Source organism: Malaclemys terrapin, chromosome 16 (genome assembly GCF_027887155.1).
Source record: "Malaclemys terrapin pileata isolate rMalTer1 chromosome 16, rMalTer1.hap1, whole genome shotgun sequence".
Lineage (NCBI taxonomy): Eukaryota > Metazoa > Chordata > Testudines > Emydidae > Malaclemys > Malaclemys terrapin.
Genome location: NC_071520.1, coordinates 4,230,629 through 4,249,433, shown reverse-complemented (window position 1 = coordinate 4,249,433; position 18,805 = coordinate 4,230,629). Strand labels below are relative to the sequence as shown.

Sequence of the window (18,805 nt, the reverse complement as noted above, 5' to 3'; positions counted from 1 at the left end):
AGAACAGGGTGTTGGGCTCTGTGCGAGCCGGACACGTGGCTGAGCTCCCCAGCACAACAAAACCCGGTCCCTGGCCCTGCACAACAAAACCCGGTCCCTGGTCCGGACCGGGTTGCAGGGGAGAGCTGCCCTTGTATCAGCACAAAGTGCTCTCGCTCCCGTTTTGCTACCCTGCATGGCAGTAACCGCTCCCAGTTGCAAAAGGGGAGGGCTGCACTTTGTGCTGAGACACTTGCTCAGAATGCAGGGCGGAGCTCCTCTCCAGCTGCTCCGGAGTCCAGCCCGGGACTTTCCTGCAGCCCTCCCAGCCGCTCCGGGGGAGGGGGGAAATCCCGGACATTGTGAGTGCTTTATAAATTCCCCCTGGACGCTATTTTTAGCACAAAAAGGAAGACATGTCCGGGTAAATCCGGACGAATGGTAACCCTACTCTGGTCCAGATGGCTTCTGCTGGGACCAGCCCTAGGGCTACGTCCCCTCTGGCTGCCAGAGGCTGCCAGCTCTCCTCACAAACACTGTCCCTGCCCCACTCGGTGCCCGTCAGGGTGATCCCAGCACGGGCAGGCTCTCCAGGGCCTCCAGCTGGTCACCCAGCTTGTCCACTGAGCTCCTGGCTTGGCCCCCACAGGCTGCCTGCGTCTCTCCAGCACAGACTGAACAGGCTGGCTGCATTCAGTACCATAGTCTCTGTGCTGCTGTCTGCAGGACCTACTCCCCGCAAGCCCCCAGACTGGCAGGGGGAATAAATTCTCCATACAGCCACCCCCCCGCCCGCCCACTCCTTCCTAATAGCGTCCCCCAGGAAAACAGATACACTCTCCCCCCAAGTACCTCTCATCTTTCCTGCTCTGCTGTGGAAACCCAGCAGGACCCATGTTAAATGGGCATCCCTGTTACATTCATTTTGATGGAATAAATGTGCCCAGAGCCTCAAAGGTGTTAACACGAGCAGGGCCGGCTCCAGGCACCAGCCTAGGAAGCAGGTGCTTGGGGCGGCCAATACAAAGGGCCGGACCCGGTCCGCTATTGGGGCGGCACGTCCGGGAATTCGGTGTCAGGTTGTCACGGAGTATTGGGGGACTCAGGGCCCTGCACCCCCGGCTTCCTGCGATTCACCATGACTCTCAGCCAGCCAGTACAGCAGAAGGTTTATTTGGATGACAGGAATACAGTCCAAGACAGGTCTTGCAGGCACAGACAACAGGGCCCCCCTCAGTTAGGTCCAGCTTGGGGTCCCAGGGCATGCCAGCCCACCCCCCTTTGGGGGGTCAGAGCCATCTCTGCCTCCCAGCCATCTCTCCAGCCTGCCTCCAGCACTCTGCTTTCAGCGACCCCTCCCACAGCCTTTGTTCAGTTTCCCGGGCCCCGGAGTCACCTGACCTCCAACCCCCTCCTGGGTTCTCATGTTACAAGCTCAGGTATGTTCCCTTGGGCAGATTCCCATCCCCCGATGCAGACCATCCTAGTCACACTCCCCTGTCAGCATTCCCACACCCCAGCAAGAACAGTCCCAGTTCGTCACATCTCTCCCCCCTTGGAGACCGAACTGAGCAGGGTCACTTTAGCCAGTGACCTGGGGAAGTTCGAACCTACCCCCGTTCCCATGGATGCCCCCGCATCCCTCCAGTTCCTTGGTGGGAGTTACACCAGGCCCCTTCAGTTCCACACCCCCCCTTAGGTCGGGGGTGCTTGATGGCACTCGCAGTTCGCATGTGGGAAGGTTTATGCGGCCTGTGCCCTTTTCCCACCCCCATACCTCTGGGGTTCCAACTGGGCTGTGGTCTTCTCCCAGCACTCCAGTCTGGAGGTCTGTGCTTTGGGCTCTCTTGGTTTAGAGCCGCCCTTTTAACCTTGGCCACCCTCCGGAAAGGATCCTTTATGCTGGGCAAGGGTCCTAAAGCTGTTTTCCCCTTGTCCCAGGCCTTCCTCCCCCTCTGACAGGGGTCACAGGATCCGCAGTACTGTCGGACAGTAACAAAGACCCCAGGCCAGTAAAAGCTCCGTAGCAGCCTCTGCTGGGTACGCCAGGTTCCCTGGTGCCCTGAGAGGGGAATGTCATGGGCCCGGCACAGCAGCTGGCGGCGATACTTCTGGGGTACCACCAGCTGCCTCCTGATCCTCCCTGACTCCCTTTTCCCTGGGGGAGCCCATTCTCGGTACAGGAACCCCTTCTCCCACAGGAACCTTTTCCAGCCACCTCGTCCCATGGTCTGTACCGCATTGAGGTCGGCCAGGTCCCTTATCTTCCGCAAGGAGGGATCTCTCTGCAACTCGGCCTGGAACTCAGCAGCTGGGACAGGGATGGCCACCTGCTCTTTCTCGCCCGCTGGGTCTGAAGCTGCAGCCTCCCTGAGCCGTGTCCCTGGGCGTTCCCTCCCCACCAGGTTAGGGTCCTGCGCCTCAGGCAAGGCACCCCCCCCAAGGCCAGGGCGCAGGGCCCCTCGCCGGCTCTGACTGCGGGTCACAACCAGTGCCTTTTGGGGGTTGCTTGGCCAGTTCTCCAGGTCCCCCCCCATCAATACCTCAGTGGGCAAATACGGGTGTACCCCCACATCCTTGGGGCCCTCCTTGGCCCCCCACTTCAGGTGTACCCTTGCCACGGGCACTTTGACTGGTGTTCCGCCCACCCCCGTCAGGGTCAGGTAGGAGTTGGGCACCACCTGATCTGGGGCCACCACCTCGGGCCGGGCCAGCGTCACCTCTGCGCCCGTATCCCAGTATCCATTGACCTTCCTCCCATCCACCTCCAGGGGAACAAGGTACTCTCTCCGGAGGGACAGCCCCGCGCCCACCGTATAAACCAAAAACCCTGAGTCGGGGGCATCCAGCCCCCTAGAGGAGCTGGCCTGGGGCCCTTCTCTCTCTTGAGAAGTTGATAAGCTGCCAGTCCCTCTTGCGTGAGAAGCCTGCCCCTCGTCCGTCTGGGCCTCTACCAAGTTAACCCTATGCGGGTTCGGTCTGCTCAGTCTGTCCTTGAGCTTGGGGCACTGGGCCCGAACGTGGCCTCTTCGGCCGCAGTAATAGCAGCTCATGTCCTGTGGGTCCCCTCGAGCCGGTCGGTTGTCCCTGACGCTGGGCATTCCCCGTGGGAGGGGATTCCCCATATTCCCCCTTTGGGAGGTCCCAGGGTGACTCTCTCTCTGCATCGCGGCGGGCCTGTTCCTTTGGGGCTCCTCCCTGCCACCCCCTGACCGGCTCTTTACAAACTCATCGGCCAGCTGCCCTGCGTGTCGCGGGTTCTCTGGCTTTCGGTCCACCAACCACAGCCTCAGGTCGGATGGGCACCGCTCATACAGTTGCTCCAGTACCAGCAGTTTAATCAGGTCCTCCTTCGTCTGGGCCCCACCAGCCCACTTGCTGGCGTATCTTTCCATGCAGACGGCTAGTTGCAGATATGAGATCTCAGGGGTTTTATCCTGACTCCGGAACCTTTCCCGGTACATCTCAGGAGTCAGCCCAAACTCACGTAGCAGGGCCTTTTTGAATAGTTCGTAGTCCCCTTTCTCTGCCTCTCCCAGTTGGCGGTACAATGCCACGGCTTTGGGGTCCAGTAAGGGGGTAAGGACCCGGAGTCTGTCCGCGGGATCAACCTGGTGCAGCTCGCAGGCCGTCTCAGAGGCCTCCAGGAAGTCATCCATGTCCTCCCCCTCCTTGTGTGGGGCCAGGATGCACTTATCAAAGCTCCGTGCAGTCCTGGGTCCCCCCTCACTCACCGCAGCCGGGGGTTCACTGCCCCTCAGTCTCGCCAGTTCCAGTTCACGCTGATGCTGTCTCTCATTCTCCTCCCGTTCATGCTGTCTCTGTTGTTCACGATCCTCCAGCTCCCTCAGTTTTAGCTCTTTCTCCCATTCCAGCCAATTCCGCTCCACGGATGCCGAACGTCGCCGGGAGGATCCTCTGCTGGCCGGCGAGCTTCGCCGGGGGGATCCCCTGCTGGCCGGGGGGGCCACGGCGCCTTCGGTATTTGCTGGGCTCCTCCCCACCCTTCCCCTAGGCATAGGAAGGAGGGGTCTCGGGAAGCCCTCAGCAGCCGGCTGACCACTCCCAGCTGGGACAGACACTGGTGCCTGCGCTGCATTTGCCAGGCTGCTTCCCTGAGACACAGGGATCAGTTCATTCGCGCGATCTTCCTCCTCCAGCCGGGCAATGAGCTGTGCTTTGGTGAGCCTCCCAATGCACAGCCCCCTCTGCTTGCACAGCTCCACCAGGTCGCTCTTAAGCCGCTTGGCATACATCTTCCTGCTGGCCACTCACCGGCCTGTGTGCTCACAGCTCCCCACAGTTCCCAGGGGGACCCCTAGTGTGCCAGTCCTTCTCGAGGTCACCGCCTCTCTGCCAGGGTCGAGCTGCAGACTCCTCCGCCCCTGGGACCACTCGCTGCGATCCCCCCGGGGGACCCTGTTACTGCAAAAGTCCTTCTCGCTGGTCACACACTCCCAGGGGTAATAACCGTCTCTCTCTCACTCTTCAGCACGCCTGGTCCCCGTCAATCCCCCTTCGTTTTACTGCTCCCCAGTCACTTACTGCAGGAAGCGCCGTCCACGGGGTGCAGTAGATCCCACCTCTGCCACCAGTTGTCACGGAGTATTGGGGGACTCAGGGCCCTGCACCCCCGGCTTCCTGCGATTCACCATGACTCTCAGCCAGCCAGTAAAGCAGAAGGTTTATTTGGATGACAGGAATACAGTCCAAGACAGGTCTTGCAGGCACAGACAACAGGGCCCCCCTCAGTTAGGTCCAGCTTGGGGTCCCAGGGCATGCCAGCCCACCCCCCTTTGGGGGGTCAGAGCCATCTCTGCCTCCCAGCCATCTCTCCAGCCTCCTTCTAGCCTGCTTCCAGCACTCTGCTTTAGCGACCCCTCCCACAGCCTTTGTTCAGTTTCCCGGGCCCCGGAGTCACCTGACCTCCAATCCCCTCCTGGGTTCTCATGTTACAAGTTCAGGTATGTTCCCTTGGGCAGATTCCCATCCCCCGATGCAGACCATCCTAGTCACACTCCCCTGTCAGCATTCCCACACCCCAGCAAGAACAGTCCCAGTTCGTCACATAGGTCCATCATTCCCTCTCTTCCTCGTTGAGCTGCCGCCGAATTGCCGCTGAAGAGGAAGAGAGGGAGTGAAGGAAGAGCGGAGCGGCGCGATTGAGCTGCCGCTGAAGTACCGCTTTTTCCCCCCGCCGTTTGGGGCGGCAGAAAACCTGGAGCCGGCCCTGAACACGAGCCTGTCACTGTACAATATCAAACGGTCAGTGTGGTTCGGGGCTCTCGGCCTGCTCAGCCCCATGGCAACCAAACCAGTACATGTTTTGTTAACACCTTTTATTAAGAATACCAGAAAAGAAGGAAAAACGTTAAAGCATCTGACATGTAAAGTATTAAGTTCGGTTTGATTTTAACAAGGTCCCTGCTTCCCTTTCCATTAGCTGTAGAAAGTCTGTAGCTAGGAGACCCCGGTCTGATGTATCTAGGATGATATCTAAGATGGTAACAACTGTCAGTTTGGGGAGGGAGGGAAGAAAGTGAGTTGAGCTGGTTTGGAGATGTTGCGGTTAAAGTGCCAGCCTGCTTCCTTTAAGACAAACACACACAAGGGGCGAGAACAGCACAGCACAGAGACAAATAGCAGCCTCTGTCTCTGGTGCTGACTCATTTGCATCCTCACTGCTGGAGAAACCCACCGAGCACACAGTCCAATCAGCCGCTCCTGGCAAACCTGTACCAGCATCGGATGATTTAGGGCATTGCTTTTAGCTCCTCTTTGGACAAAGGCTCCCAGCAGTGATGCAAAATGTGCACTCCTGGGCGGCTAAGCCAGACTCTTGTTAAACAGAAGGCAAACGGCGAGGGGTAGGAAAGAGAAAGTCTTTTCTTTTCAGCCCCCCCCCAAAATGGAGTGGTGGGTGAAACAGCCCAGCCCCTCATTATTTAGGCCTGATTTCTGATGCACCCATTTTGGCTGATTGATTTTTGGCCTCACACTTCTCTTGTTTACCAGGCAAGATCTTAACTCCGGCCTTGAGTTGAGTCATGTCAGGGGGCTGTTTGGTTTAGACTAATTCAGTCCGGCTCCCTTTGCTCCCAGAACACCAGCACTGATGACAACAGGTCGTGCCATGTTATGAACTTTCACTCACTTCTCACCATTCAGGGCACTCCGAGGGTACAGTAGTAGACCCAAACATTATGACATCACTCAAACAAGGATATGCCCCACTGGGGACATGGTATCCCCCCCCCCCCCCAAGTCATCCCTCAAACACACACACGCACCCCAAGCAATTAACATGGTAAACAATTAACATGGTAAATAACTCAGCAATCAGCAGAGAGGGGAAGTACCCCTGGACAGAGAGAAAATGCATCATAGATTCTGATGCCACCAGGGACCGGAGGGGAGGAAAAATCTCCCAAGTGCTCTCTGAATGCCAAGGGAAATGCCTGGAGATCACAGCCACCTCCCCACCAGCTGCACAGAGCCAGTCAGTGGAATTGCCCCCGCCCTTAGGTGGAAGTCGGAGGACGAAGGCTGGGCAGCCGGGGAGATGGCGCAGGGAGACAGAGGGAGAAGGGCAGGGCTGTTCTCTGAAAGGAGGCAATTGGCCTTGAGATGCTCCCATTTGACTCCCAGTCTGGGTGCAAAGTTAATAGAGAAGCAGCCAGTGAATCTTGTTTTCCTGACATTCTTCTTCCCCCTCCCCCCCATAACGTCCCCGGGCTCTTGGACCTGTTTATCTGTTTCCCCAGCCCCGGTGAAGCAGCGCTAGCACCTGGGGCCCCAGTCCCCCCTGCCCTGGCATCATGCCAGCGTGGAGCGAGTCCGAACGCTGCCGCTCTGAGTCAGTAGCATTTCCCGCCCTCCCTGCCGCGGTGTCATTGACAACGCAGGGAGCGAAGCGCTCCGGGGCCTTGTCTACACACATCGCACCAGGGCGAGATCGTCGACATAGTGCAACCGGAAAAGCTATTCCGGTGGAGTGCACTCACAGCGGGCACCTTACGGGGCTCACACACCACATTGCTAAAGCATGGTGCGTTATGGGTAGGTATCCCAGCATCTTCCACACCCCAGCTGGCTCCCTGCCTTATGGGGAGTTTTGCTGTGTACTGACACCCCCTGGCATTGTAGGGAGTCTGGGATTTAATGCCAGGATTCCCTCACCTATCCCATAATTCACCTCGCTGCCAACCCAGAGAGAGGCTGCACTGTTGTCCATTGCTAGAGGAGGACGCGCCATCCTGTCGTGGGAAGGGCCTGGCAGGCAGGTGGGCTCGGCAGAGGGAGAGTCGCATAAGGCTCACGGGGAGGATCAGGGTGAATGCAGACAGATATGGGAATAGACCAGGCCAGGGCTGGAGCTGCACAGGAGACCTGTCCTGGGGGGGTGGGATGAGGACGTAATGCTCATGGGGGCGGGGTACTCGGTGGAATGGTCCCAGGCCTGGCTCACTCTCAAGAGCTGCCTACAGCTGGGGAGGTCTCTCCTCTGACTGCCCAGGAGCGCAGGATGGTGTTGGGATAGGGAGGCTCCAGTGTTCCCATCCACTCACGGGCAGGGGGACCATGCCACATGGGGACTACGGGAACTGGCCACATCCTCCTGGAGATGAGACCAGGCCAGCCCAGCTCCCATGGCTCAAGGTAGCATGACAAGTAGGAATGGAGGGAGCCCCCAGAATTCCCCCCCTTCCTGTCCACATTCCTTCTGCCCCCCAGCCGGAGCCGTCCCCGGAAGGAGGGCTGGAGAGGTGTCTCAGAGGACGGTGCAGAAGGACGGCTGCTGGACTGCCATGGCTTCGTTACTGGTGGAGGCTGGCCCAGGCTGAGGTGCTGAGACTGGATGTTCTTGCGCTCCGGTGTGGATCTCAAAGCCCCTGCTCCCTTTGGGGGTTTGCTCAGGCTGGAACAGGAGCACACAGATATTGGGGATCAGTAAAGAGCCAGCGACTGCCCCCCATTGCGCCAGGTCTCAGGGGCCAGCAGGGGCCCCTAATGGAGATCCTGGGGATAACGGAGGGCAGATGGCAGCCCGGCCAGCCAGGGAGAAGAGCTGATTTTCGAGGGGAGCAGCCATCTCAGGGTGCTGGCACCTCCTGGCCAGACCCTGCTGGGATCAAGGTGTCCAGACTTGGCAGTTCTGGGCCCAGATTTGGCAGGGCCCTGGGTCCTAAAAGGTCACTGCTCCTCCCTCCCCCGCGATAGGTCTCTGGGGACGGAGGAGCTGCTGGGGGTGGGGGGTGGCAGGGACGGGGAAGGGAGAGGGCCTGGCTGACCTCAGGAGAGAGGCTGTATCTGCAGCAGCCTCCCTGCAGGGTGCCCAGAGCCCTGGGTCTGGGTGTGGGGCAGAGCGGAAAGGCTCACACCCAACCTCTCCTGGCGAGATGGCGCTGTCACCCTGACGGGTGCTCCCCAGCCCGATGACTGCCTGTCTGCAGGGAACGCGGTCAGGGAGTGACTGCCTGGCTAAGCCAGTGCCACTGAGCGGACAGGGCCTCGGGAGGGCACCAGCTGGGCAGAGACGGGGAAGCACAGGGCCAGGCTGAATGGATCTCCCCACTCTGCAGGGGTGGGGGCATCCCCAGGCTGGGCCTGTGCTGCACAGAGGTGCAGAGGGGGCCTGGTCTGTGAGCTCCTTGGACACAATCAGAGACATCATGGTGATGCTGTGCTCACCGACACGTCCCAGGGCTGCACAGGAACGCCGTAGAGGTCCATGCAGCATTGCTGGTGACAGCAGCACTCAGCCTCCTGTGCCACCAGGTCCCAGCGGCTCCCCTCCCCCACGATCCCCGTCGGATCCGCCGGGTCCAGGATGATGGGCCTGAAATGGAGCGAGACACAAAGAGTGGAGGTCAGGGCCGGCTTTAGGAAGTGCGGGGCCCGATTCGAACAGTTTCGACGGGGCCCCGACAGGGATGACTTAAAAAAAAAAAAAAAAACACCACGTTAAAAAAAACACGTGGGGCTTGTACTCACCGGGCCGCGCTCCTAGTCTTTGGTGGCGGGTCCTTCACTCGCTCCGGGTCTTTGGCGGCACTGAAGGACGTGCCGCCAAAGACCGGAGCACCGCCGGGTGAGTAAAAATTAAAAAGGTGCCTCTAGCCAGGGAAGGGATTCTCTGCCACTTGCCCCCCACTCTGGGCGACCCTGCCACTGGGCACGGGGCCCTCTTAAGCGTGGGGCCCGATTCGGGGGAATTGGCCTAAAGCCGGCCCTGGTGGCGGTGCTGACCGGCTGGGCTGCACGGGGCTGGGCACGCGCTGCCCAGTGGCCCACAGGCTCCGTCCTGCTAGGCGCTGTTGGCTGTCGGTCACACGTCTCTCAGCAGGGAGGGGCTGGGCCTCCGCTCGCCCCAGGTTCTCCCCACCCGTCCCATTCGGGGGTCCCGAGTGCAAGCCCTCTGCACCGCCCTCTCCCCTCCCACAGGGGCTATCGGGGCCTCACCCCCCTGCTCCTCCAGCCCTGCCCACTCTGCAGGGATGGGATTTCAGCCCCCACTGCAGCCAACCTCACTGCCACCCTCCCATCACTTCAGCCCCACCCAGCAGCTCTGATTGGCTGCCTTCCCCACTGCCCCGCCTCCTGGGGGGGCATCCCACACGATTCTCACAGGAGGGGAGGGGGGAGCCCAGCAGCTCAGGGAGGCTCCATCCCCTCCTCCCCCTCCTGTGAGCAATGGGGACAGGACGGTTTCTCTGCTCCCAGTGGGGACAAGACTGCTTTCTCTGGGCAGGGGTAGAAGGAGGTGAAAAGCCCCTAAAGCCCCCCACAGCCTGGAAGGGGGCAGGGGATCCCACTGCAGCTCCCCACCTGGCCTGAGAGAGGCTGGTGAAGAGCTCCAGGAGGAGCAGAGGGGAGGCAGGCAAGGGCAGAACGCATGTGGGGGTGGGGGGACAGGATTGATTTGGAGGTTGGGGGCTCAATTGCTGGGCAGGAGATGGGCAGATGTGGGGTGAGAGCTGCAGCAGGGGCCAGACTCACCTGACCCAATCCATTCTGGACCCTGTAGTGAGGCGGTGTGGGTCCCCGCTGCCCCAGAGAGAGACGAGCCCCTCCAGACCACAGTGGGCGGAGCCAGGGAGCTCTGAGCCCGCCCCCCAGAGGTCAGGCGTGGCGCAGGAAGTATAAAGGCCCGACCCCAGAGCTCACTGCAAGGGCAGGTGCTGGGGAGACCAGACGCCTCTGGCCTAGCTCCTGCTTGGGAAGCCCCAGTAACCTGGGGTGGACCCAAGGGTTGGCTGGGCCTGCCCTGCACCAGCGATCCCGAGGAACCCCTGGTGCTGGACCCCCATGAGGACACTGCCCCGACCCAGATAGCTCTAGAGGGGGAGTCAGGAAGTAGCCCGGGGGCAGCCGACCCCGAGTCTGGCAGCAGCACACCCAGAGCCCATGTCCGTGTCTTGCGGCCGGGATCCCCACTGACACAGCAGCGGGTCTTCTGCCGTGCTAGGGCCTGGGCTGGGACGCAGTGGAGTGGGAAGGCCTGCGTCCCCCCTGCCACCCACCTCGCGGGTGCCCCTCTCAGGCCTTCGGAGCCAGGGCCTGGGCCCACTGTGTCTATCCTGTTCTTGCTCAGCCCCTGCCTGAGCGCCCGACTCACCCTTGCCCTGCCCTGCCTAGGGCCTGGGCTGACGACTCGCTGGGTCGTTGCTGCCCTCACGCAGGCTGCGGAGAAAGACTAGACCCTGCTAGAGCGCTTCCCGAACGTAGTGAGGCGGTGGGGGTCCCCGCCGCCCCAGAGAGAGGCAAGGCCCAGCTAACCTCTCTACAGACCCACACGGGGAGGGAGGGCGGGCCGAGGGCGACACTCAGAAGACAGATCGAAAATCACAGTAGCATCTTTTTTTTACAAAAAAAATCATGATTTTTTGGGGGATCTGACTCAGGAGTTTTGAGATTGGCCGTGCTGGGATCGGAGGAGCCCCAGGTAAAAGCCAGGCTGAATTGCTGGGGGGGGGGGGGGGGGGGAGGCAGCTGCAGGGATGGGGGTTGGGGGGGTTACAGCATGAATTGCCTGGAAGGTTTTGCTCTGGGGAGGAGCTGCGATCTCCCCGCACCATGGGCAGCACGGGCTACAAATCTGTGTCATTTGGTCACAAGTGGGTGTGGTCTCCTGATCTGGGGGCCAGTCCCCTGATTTTTGACCTTCTGGGCTCAGCCGTGCTGCAGTCGCCCCTCCCCCTGTAGCCTGAGCCAGGCAGCCTTTCTTGGCAGGGTGGGGAGCCGAGATGCAGGTGCCCCTGGAACAGTCCCAGTGTCAGCTCCTCCCTGTGCCTGGGACCGCACGGCTCGCCTGCAGCACATACCCCGAGCTGGAGCCAGCAGCCTAGACGTGGGAGCACGCTAGTCACATCCACGCACCGTGCTGGGGGTTTCATGGTCCCACCGGCCGCTCCCAGCGCAGACCTGGACAGGACCGCCCCGGGGGCCCGGAGCAGGAGTGGGGTGGGTGGGGGCACAGAGATGGGTGGGAATAGCCATGGGGCAGGATGTGGAGGGAAACCATCGGCCTGGGAGGGAAGCTGACCTGGCTTTCTGGAGCTGGTGGTGCAGGAACCCTCCCAGGACCTCATCCGCAAAGTTGTAGTTGATGGTCCAATAGACACAGAGCTGCTTGTACTGCCGGATCAGCTCCAGCACCGTCCGGAAGCCCTCGGCCATGTCGAAAGCTCGATCCCTGCTGCCCTGCTCCCATGCGTAGACAGACAGGAGCTCCAGCGCATACTGGGGGGGCAGGGATTCCCCCTTTCCCAGGTACTCTTTGTATGGACGGATGTGCTGGCATGGACAAGAGGAACAAAGATGAGCCTTGATTCAGTGCCCAGTTCGTGCCCCTAAATCCACACGGCAAACGGCACCGGGGCAGGGGGAGCTCCCCGCAGCTGGGCCCTGTCAGTGCCAGCCGGGGCTCAGGCACAGTGAGCTTCCTCACCACAGTGCCCTGTCAGTGCCAGCTCCGTCCGGGCACCATTCACCCGTCTCAGACTCAGAAGGAAAAGCATTTAGAGAAGGGGCTTTGCGGTGCCAGTTAGGGCAAGTGGAGGGTGCTGGGAGAGGAAAGCGTGACCCCCACCCTCCGCCCCAGGAGCTCTGGGAAGCCTGGCCTGGCTGCTGTACCTGCTTGTACCAGTATTTCACCAGGCGGATCAGGCTTTTCACTTTGGTGCGGCGATCCACCACGAAATCCCGCTGCAGCTCGGTGAAGCAGGTGGAGAACTCGCCCCCCCGGGAGCAGCTCTGGATCAGCTCCTTGTACACCTGGGAGGGAGGCTTGGCACCCGAGGCTGGCAGAGAACATAAACACACAGGTGCATGCCAGGCTGGGCTCCATCTCTGTTTAACCTCAGCGAGGCACCTGCAGTGCAAACCTGGACCCTGGTAATGCAGGGGAACCACTCCTGGGGCTATTTAGCAGAAGGACCAGGGTGAGGGGGCAGAGGCCTGGTCTGCCACTATCTCTCATGCCACCCGGTGCAGCACGAGTGCCCGTCCAACCCCTGCAGGAGTTCGCGTGACACCTGAGCTGTTGGGAACAGGCACAGCGCCTGGGGGAGGGCATCTGCATTCATTTCAGGGTGGGGGTGTGTGCAGGGGGGCAAGCAGGGGCACGCCCCCCCCCCCCCCAATCAGCGGGGGTATAGAACTCTTCCGGGGCAGGGAGAGCGAGCTCCACCGGCCCTGGGGCCACCGGGGTGTGTGTGCCAGCTCTACCAGCCACAGTGGGGAGAAGCCAGCTCCACCAGCCCAAGGAGCTGCAGGGGTGGGGGGTGGAGAGCCAGCTCCTCTGGCCGTGGGAGGCACAGAAAGTGCCCCTCCAAAAGCGGCCAAATTTTTATTCCCCTGCACACCCGTTTCCGGGCGTTGTACATTGCAGGGAGCGGGGTAGCACAGATCTAGGGATCTGTGGAGCGACTGTGACACTCGTGACCCAGCAAACGCGGCTCTCCAGGGCTCAGGGCCCAGACTCTCCCCCCAAGGAGAATCCCTGCCTTTGGAGACGCTCAGAGAGCAGGCAGCTAGCGGAGTAGGGGCAGCAGGACGTACACAGGGCGTTGTAGGCTGGCAGCACGTCAAACTCGATGGATTCATTGAGCGTCTTGGAACTCATCATGAAGCTCAGCACACGGGGGTTCGGCCACCGGGACTGCTCAATGAACACCTCAAAGTGCCTCTGCTGCTGGCACTTCTCCAGCATCCTCTCGATCTCCTTGATGATCCCGGCCCGGTTCGTCTCCTGGTCGTCGTACCCTTTGAAGCAGCTGAGGAACACCACGAGGTCGGCATCGGAACTGCTTTTCAGGGACGTGCCTTTGCCCAAGGAGCCACCCTGCCGGGAGAGGGGAGTTAGTCCCACCTCACCTGCTGGGCCTGCCTCCCCTGCCCCTCCTGCAGTGTCCACTGCGCAGCTCGTCTGAGCCCCGCAGAACGCAGCCCCAGACCTGCACCCGGGGACCCCTGCATCCAGCCCAGCACGTCTGGCTGAGCTACACCCAGTCTTGACTGAAAGACTTCAAGTGACGGAGAAGCCACCATGTCCTAGGCTAAGCTGTCCCTTTGGTTAATGACACCTCCCGCCCCCCCCCGTTAAAAAAATGGTATCTTCTTTCTAGTCCAAATTTATCCAGCTGCAGCTTCCAGACACTGGATCTGGTTCTGCCTTTTTCTGCTAGATTCAAGAGCCGTCTGCTATAAGAAATCTCTTCCCAGGGAGGAACATGTAGCCCATGGTCATGTCTCTGCCTACCCATCTCTTAGCTAAGCTACAGAAAGGGAGCTTCTTAGGCCAAACAGGGTAAAGGCAGGTTTGCCGCACCTCAGATCATTGGCTCTTCTCTGGACCCTTTCCAGTTTTTTCAGCATCCATCTTAAAGTGTGAGTAAGATCCAGGAATGGTCTCACCCATGCTGTACCCAAAGTGAAAGTACCACCTCCCTGTTCCGACTGCATCCACAGCTGTGTTTCTGCAGATGACCAAGGATCACAGAAGCCTTGCCCTGGGAGCTGATGTTTAGCTGCCTTTCCCAGGACTCCTAAGTACTGTTCAGTCACTAATGGCCAGGATCCAGCTCCCCGCTCTGAACACATGACCTGCTGTCTTCGTTCCTAGGTGTATGACCTTGCATGTCGCGGTAGTGATGTTGTTCCAATGAGCCCAACTTACTAAGGGAGCCAGATCGCTTTGTGTAACTGACCTGTCCCCATCACTATTTACCACGGCACCAATCTATGCGCCATATGCAAATCTTACTGGCAGTGATTTTAGATTTACTTCCAGATCACTGATAAAGATATGGAGCAGCATTGAGTCGAGAGCAGATCCCTGCGGGAGCCCACTAAAAACACCCCATTGGATGACAATCCCTGTTTACACTTGCTTTTGCACACCTGTCAGTAGGAGAGCTCTGAACTGATTCGATATGGGTTACAGTGATTTTGCACAGTGCTGATTTTTTACTCCCAGTGTCACATGGGACCAAGGCAAATGCCTGCCAGGAGTCGAAGTACATTATGTCCACACCTCTCCCAGGTGAGCACCCTAACCGCTGGGCAGGGGAACTAGGCCCAGCATTGCAAAGCCTCACTTCAGGTGCTTCGCCACTCAGTGGAATCCACAGCCCGGAGTCAGGCACCCAGCCTCCCGATGCAATGCATGGGGAGAGCCAGGCACCGGAGAACGGGGCCCACTCAAAACACCCCTGGAGGAGGAGGAGCACTCCCCCAGAGTGGGAGAGCCTGTTTCAGATCCCCACGCTGCTTAATTCAGGGCAGGGCCTTGCACCTAGGGATCCCCCTGGGAGCCCAAATCACTGGCTCTAGGGTATTCTGCGGTGAGACTCTCACAGTCCCTCCTGGGAATGCAGGTACCTACAGGGTTAGGCAGTAACTCAGCAGCAGTTTTGAGGATCTAAATTTGGTATTTAGATGCCTAACGCAGCAGCTAGATGCCTAAATCCCGTTGTGGCTCTAGCCATGATTTGTTTCACAAGATCCATTGGCCATAAAATCATGTTGACTGGCATTATATATTCTGCCATTCCTTAATTCCTTACTGATTGTGCTCCATACCAATCTTTCCCTGATTTTGTCTGGGACTGATGTCAGGCATCATGACTGACAGCTTTACTGTCCTTATCTAGTATTGGACCTATGTCATATGCTAGGATTTGATTTGTTTCTGAAATATTTAAAGAATTCCTTCTCATTGTCCTTAACCCTATTGGCCATAGAGTTTTCACTGGTACCTTTAGCTTCCCTTATCAATTGTCTGCAATTCCTAACTACAAGTTTGTACTGATTGCTATTATATATATAATTGCTCCTTTCACCTTCCCTCTCAACTATGATGGTTTTTTAACCAAAGAATGCTTTGAACATAATTGCAGATCCCTTGGGCATGTAATAAAGCATCCTTAAACAGCTCCTAATTATCATTCATATTTTTATGTTTACGTTTTTCCTCCTATTCAAGTTTGCTCAGTACTGTTTTCAGCTCTAGGAAACTGGCCCTCTTAAAGCACCAAGTCTATATACTAGTTGGGACTATCTTTTGTTTACACAGAGCAAATTAAATTTGATCATGATCACTTGCACCTAGTGTCACGGAGTGTGGGGGGACACAAGGCCCTGCACCTCTGACTTCCTGCGATTCACCATGACTCTCAGCCAGCCAGTAAAGCAGAAGGTTTATTTGGATGACAGGAATACAGTCCAAGGCAGGTCTTGCAGGCACAGAGAACAGGACCCCCTCAGTTAGGTCCATCTTGGGGTCTCAGGGCACCCTAGCCCCCTTGGGAGGTCAGAGCCCCGTCTACCTCCCAGCCATGTCACCAGCCAGCTTCTATATGCATCCGAAGAAGTGGGCTGTAGTCCACGAAAGCTTATGCTCTAATAAATTTGTTAGTCTCTAAGGTGCCACAAGTACTCCTGTTCTTCTTTCAGCCAGCTTCTGAAACTCTCCCCTCACCGACCCCTCCCCCAGCCTTTGTTCAGTTTCCCGGGGAAAGGTGTCACCTGGCCTCTAACCCCTTCCTGGGTTCTCATGTTACATGCTCAGGTATTCTCCGTGGGTCAGTCTCCCATCCCCCATTGCAGGCTATCCTAGCCACACTCCCCGTCAGCATTCACAGACCACAGTAAGAACAGTCCCAGTTCGTCACACCTAGGTAACCATCAGGTTTTAGTTCAGTGATAATTCATCTTTATTCTTCAGAACAAAGTGTAATATAGAATCCCCCTGAGCTGACTGTGATGCTTTTTGCATTAGAAAGTTCTCAGCTATAATGATTAGAAACTCCAAGGATGTTTTTCCCATGGCAGCATGAGCCCTGCAGCATGTGCCCCCCCCCTCCCGGATCAAAACCCCCCATGATAAAGCAACTCTTTCTACACATTCTAGATAGCTGTTCAAGGAGCTGCTCACCCTGTGCCTTCATCTGATTTTGACTGTAGCAGAATGCACACTACCTGCCTTGGGATTGGTCAGTTAGAACACAGATCCGGGTGCATCCCAGGGCCTGATCCTCTGGACTGTCACTAGCAATAAAGCAGGTAATGGTATCTATGATGCAGATGCCACCCTACCCCCTTCTGTGCTTCCTCATCACCCCCTTCCCCATCTTCTCCCCAGAGATTCTAGCCACAGAACCTACCTTCACTGCTCCTTGCTCCAGTCCCCAGCGAGGTCCCCACCAGCTCTCTCCCACCTGGGCAAGCCTCCCTCTCCCCCCACCCTGTGCTCTTGGCAGGGGAAGTGGCCCCCAGCCGGTAACCCAGGCATGTTGAGGGCTGCCAGGTGAAGGCCTGCCCTTCCCTTCAGCACGGCCATACTGCTCTCAGCAGCTGGAGGGGCCGTCCTGGTGCTCAGCCTGGCCCGGACGCTGCCCGCTCCTTGCCATGTAACCACATAACACTCTGCTCCTTGCTGCACATGCCCTGGCAGCGAGCCCCAGCAGTCCCTCTGCAGGCACCCAGATCCTCAGCATCCCCGGTGGGGTCAGTGCCACTCAGCAGAGCACCCACGGGGGCTCCGGAGCGCCCTGCCCAGACACACCCTGGCCCATTCTCCACCTTGACTTGAGCATGGTTCCCTGCCCCTGGGGCCCCAAAGGCCAGTCCCCGAGCCCCACATCCTGGCCTGGCCTCACTCTGGGGTGTCCTGAAGGAAAGGGCCGAGCCATCTGGTGGCTCGGTGGCTTGTCCCTCTCCTGCGTCCCAGACGTGCACACACAATAGCAGGGATCCTTGAGCCTCGCCACTCGGGACACGTCACCCCTGCCTGGCACTGGCCTGCACCCTGTGCGAAGCAACCACCTGATGCACCCCCCCCCCCAGCCGTCATGCCAGGAGCAGTTGGAACAGGCCCCACCACTCACCTTCACAACCTTCAGCACCTTGATGCGGGGCGGGGGCCGGTCGGCGAAGCAGTTTCTTTTCAGGAACTCACAGATCGTGTCGATGGCTTGGCCAGCCTGGCGCAGGAACGTGCTGTCGGGCTGCAGAGCGTCGAAAATGAACTTATCCAACTTCCGAGCAGGCGTCTCGTAGAGATCCGGAGCCATGGGAGCCGGCCTAGCCCGGCCCACGCCGCTTTAGAGCCCCTTGCGGGAGCCTGGGCTGCAGCCAACGTCTACAGCAGGAGCAGTGGGGAGGGCAGTGTGAGCGTGGCCCCGGCTGCAGGCGTTTGCAGGGCCCCGTCGCTGCACGGCAGCTCCAGCTGGCTCTTTGCCCTGGCACGCCCTGCTTGTGATTCCTGGCTCCCCGGTCGGTTTCGTTTCCCGCTGCGGCTCAGTGCAGACTGGCTGCTGAGAGCTGCTCTCCGGAGGCAGATGACGCAAGGCAATGTGGACTTCAGCGTGCCTGGGGGAGAAGCCCCATCGCTTAGTGAACCTCTCCAAGCCAAGCCCTGTAAATGACCCTTTCCCCCAGCGCCTGGGCCCTGATCACACAGGGCACCGTCTGGATCGTCCTTGGTGGGCCTGATCCTGTCCTCACTCAGCTAAAACTCCAGCAGGTCCATCTCCATCCACGGGCGCCTGGGTTTGACAGCAGTGGAGCCAGGGTGCGACCCCGAGGGCCAGGGCAGGAGTCCGAGGCCTTTGCCGCCTCAGAGCGTTCGAAGAGCCTGGACTCGCGTCATCTCCAGGGGCTCGGTTCGGTGAGCTGCAGGCAGCTGCTGGCGTCCTGGGCAGTGGGCGCGGGAGGCGGTGGGGGGCAGGAGCAGCCCGGGGAGGAGCATGGCAGAGCCACGGTGGCTGGGGCCCCGCAGCATGTTCAGCTGGGCAAGAAAACACCCTCCTGTTCTGGCTGCTCAAAGCGACGTTCCCACCAAGCAGCCAGGGGGAGGTGTCACTGCCCCGGGGAAACAGCTGGGCCCAGGTGCTGACTCCGTACCGCCGCCAGCCCCAGAGAGACCCCTGGCCCCACTGACTGTCACTGCACCCCAGCCCCAGAGAGACCCCTGGCCCCACTGTCACTGCACCCTAGCCTGAGAGACCTCCTGCCCCACTGACTGTCACTGCACCCCAGCCCCAGAGAGACCCCTGGCCCTACTGACTGTCACTGCACCCCACCCCCAGAGAGACCCCTGGCCCCACTGACTGTCACTGCACCCCAGCCCCAGAGAGACCCCTGGCCCCACTGACTGTCACTGCACCCCAGCCCCAGAGAGACCCCTGGCCCCACTGACTGTCACTGCACCCCAGCCCCAGAGAGACCCCTGGCCCCACTGACTGTCACTGCACCCCAGCCCCAGAGAGACCCCTGGCCCCACTGACTGTCACTGCACCCCAGCCCCAGAGAGACCCCTGGC

General features: G+C 59.3%; 1 protein-coding gene across 1 annotated transcript in view; it reads right to left on the bottom strand.

Annotated features, from left to right (window-relative positions):
- LOC128824799 (2'-5'-oligoadenylate synthase 3-like) overlaps positions 1-18,566 on the bottom strand; it is a 28,686-nt gene extending 10,120 nt beyond the window's left edge. The window contains exons 1-6 of the mRNA XM_054006711.1: positions 17,370-18,566; positions 13,042-13,324; positions 12,115-12,281; positions 11,525-11,775; positions 8,671-8,818; positions 7,760-7,897 (exon numbers count right to left, since the gene is read on the bottom strand). Coding sequence (XP_053862686.1) covers positions 7,760-7,897; positions 8,671-8,818; positions 11,525-11,775; positions 12,115-12,281; positions 13,042-13,324; positions 17,370-17,555 — 1,173 coding nt within the window. The 5' untranslated portion in view covers positions 17,556-18,566. The remainder of the gene's footprint in view (positions 1-7,759; positions 7,898-8,670; positions 8,819-11,524; positions 11,776-12,114; positions 12,282-13,041; positions 13,325-17,369) is intronic.
- Between the last annotated feature and the right edge of the window lie 239 nt (positions 18,567-18,805).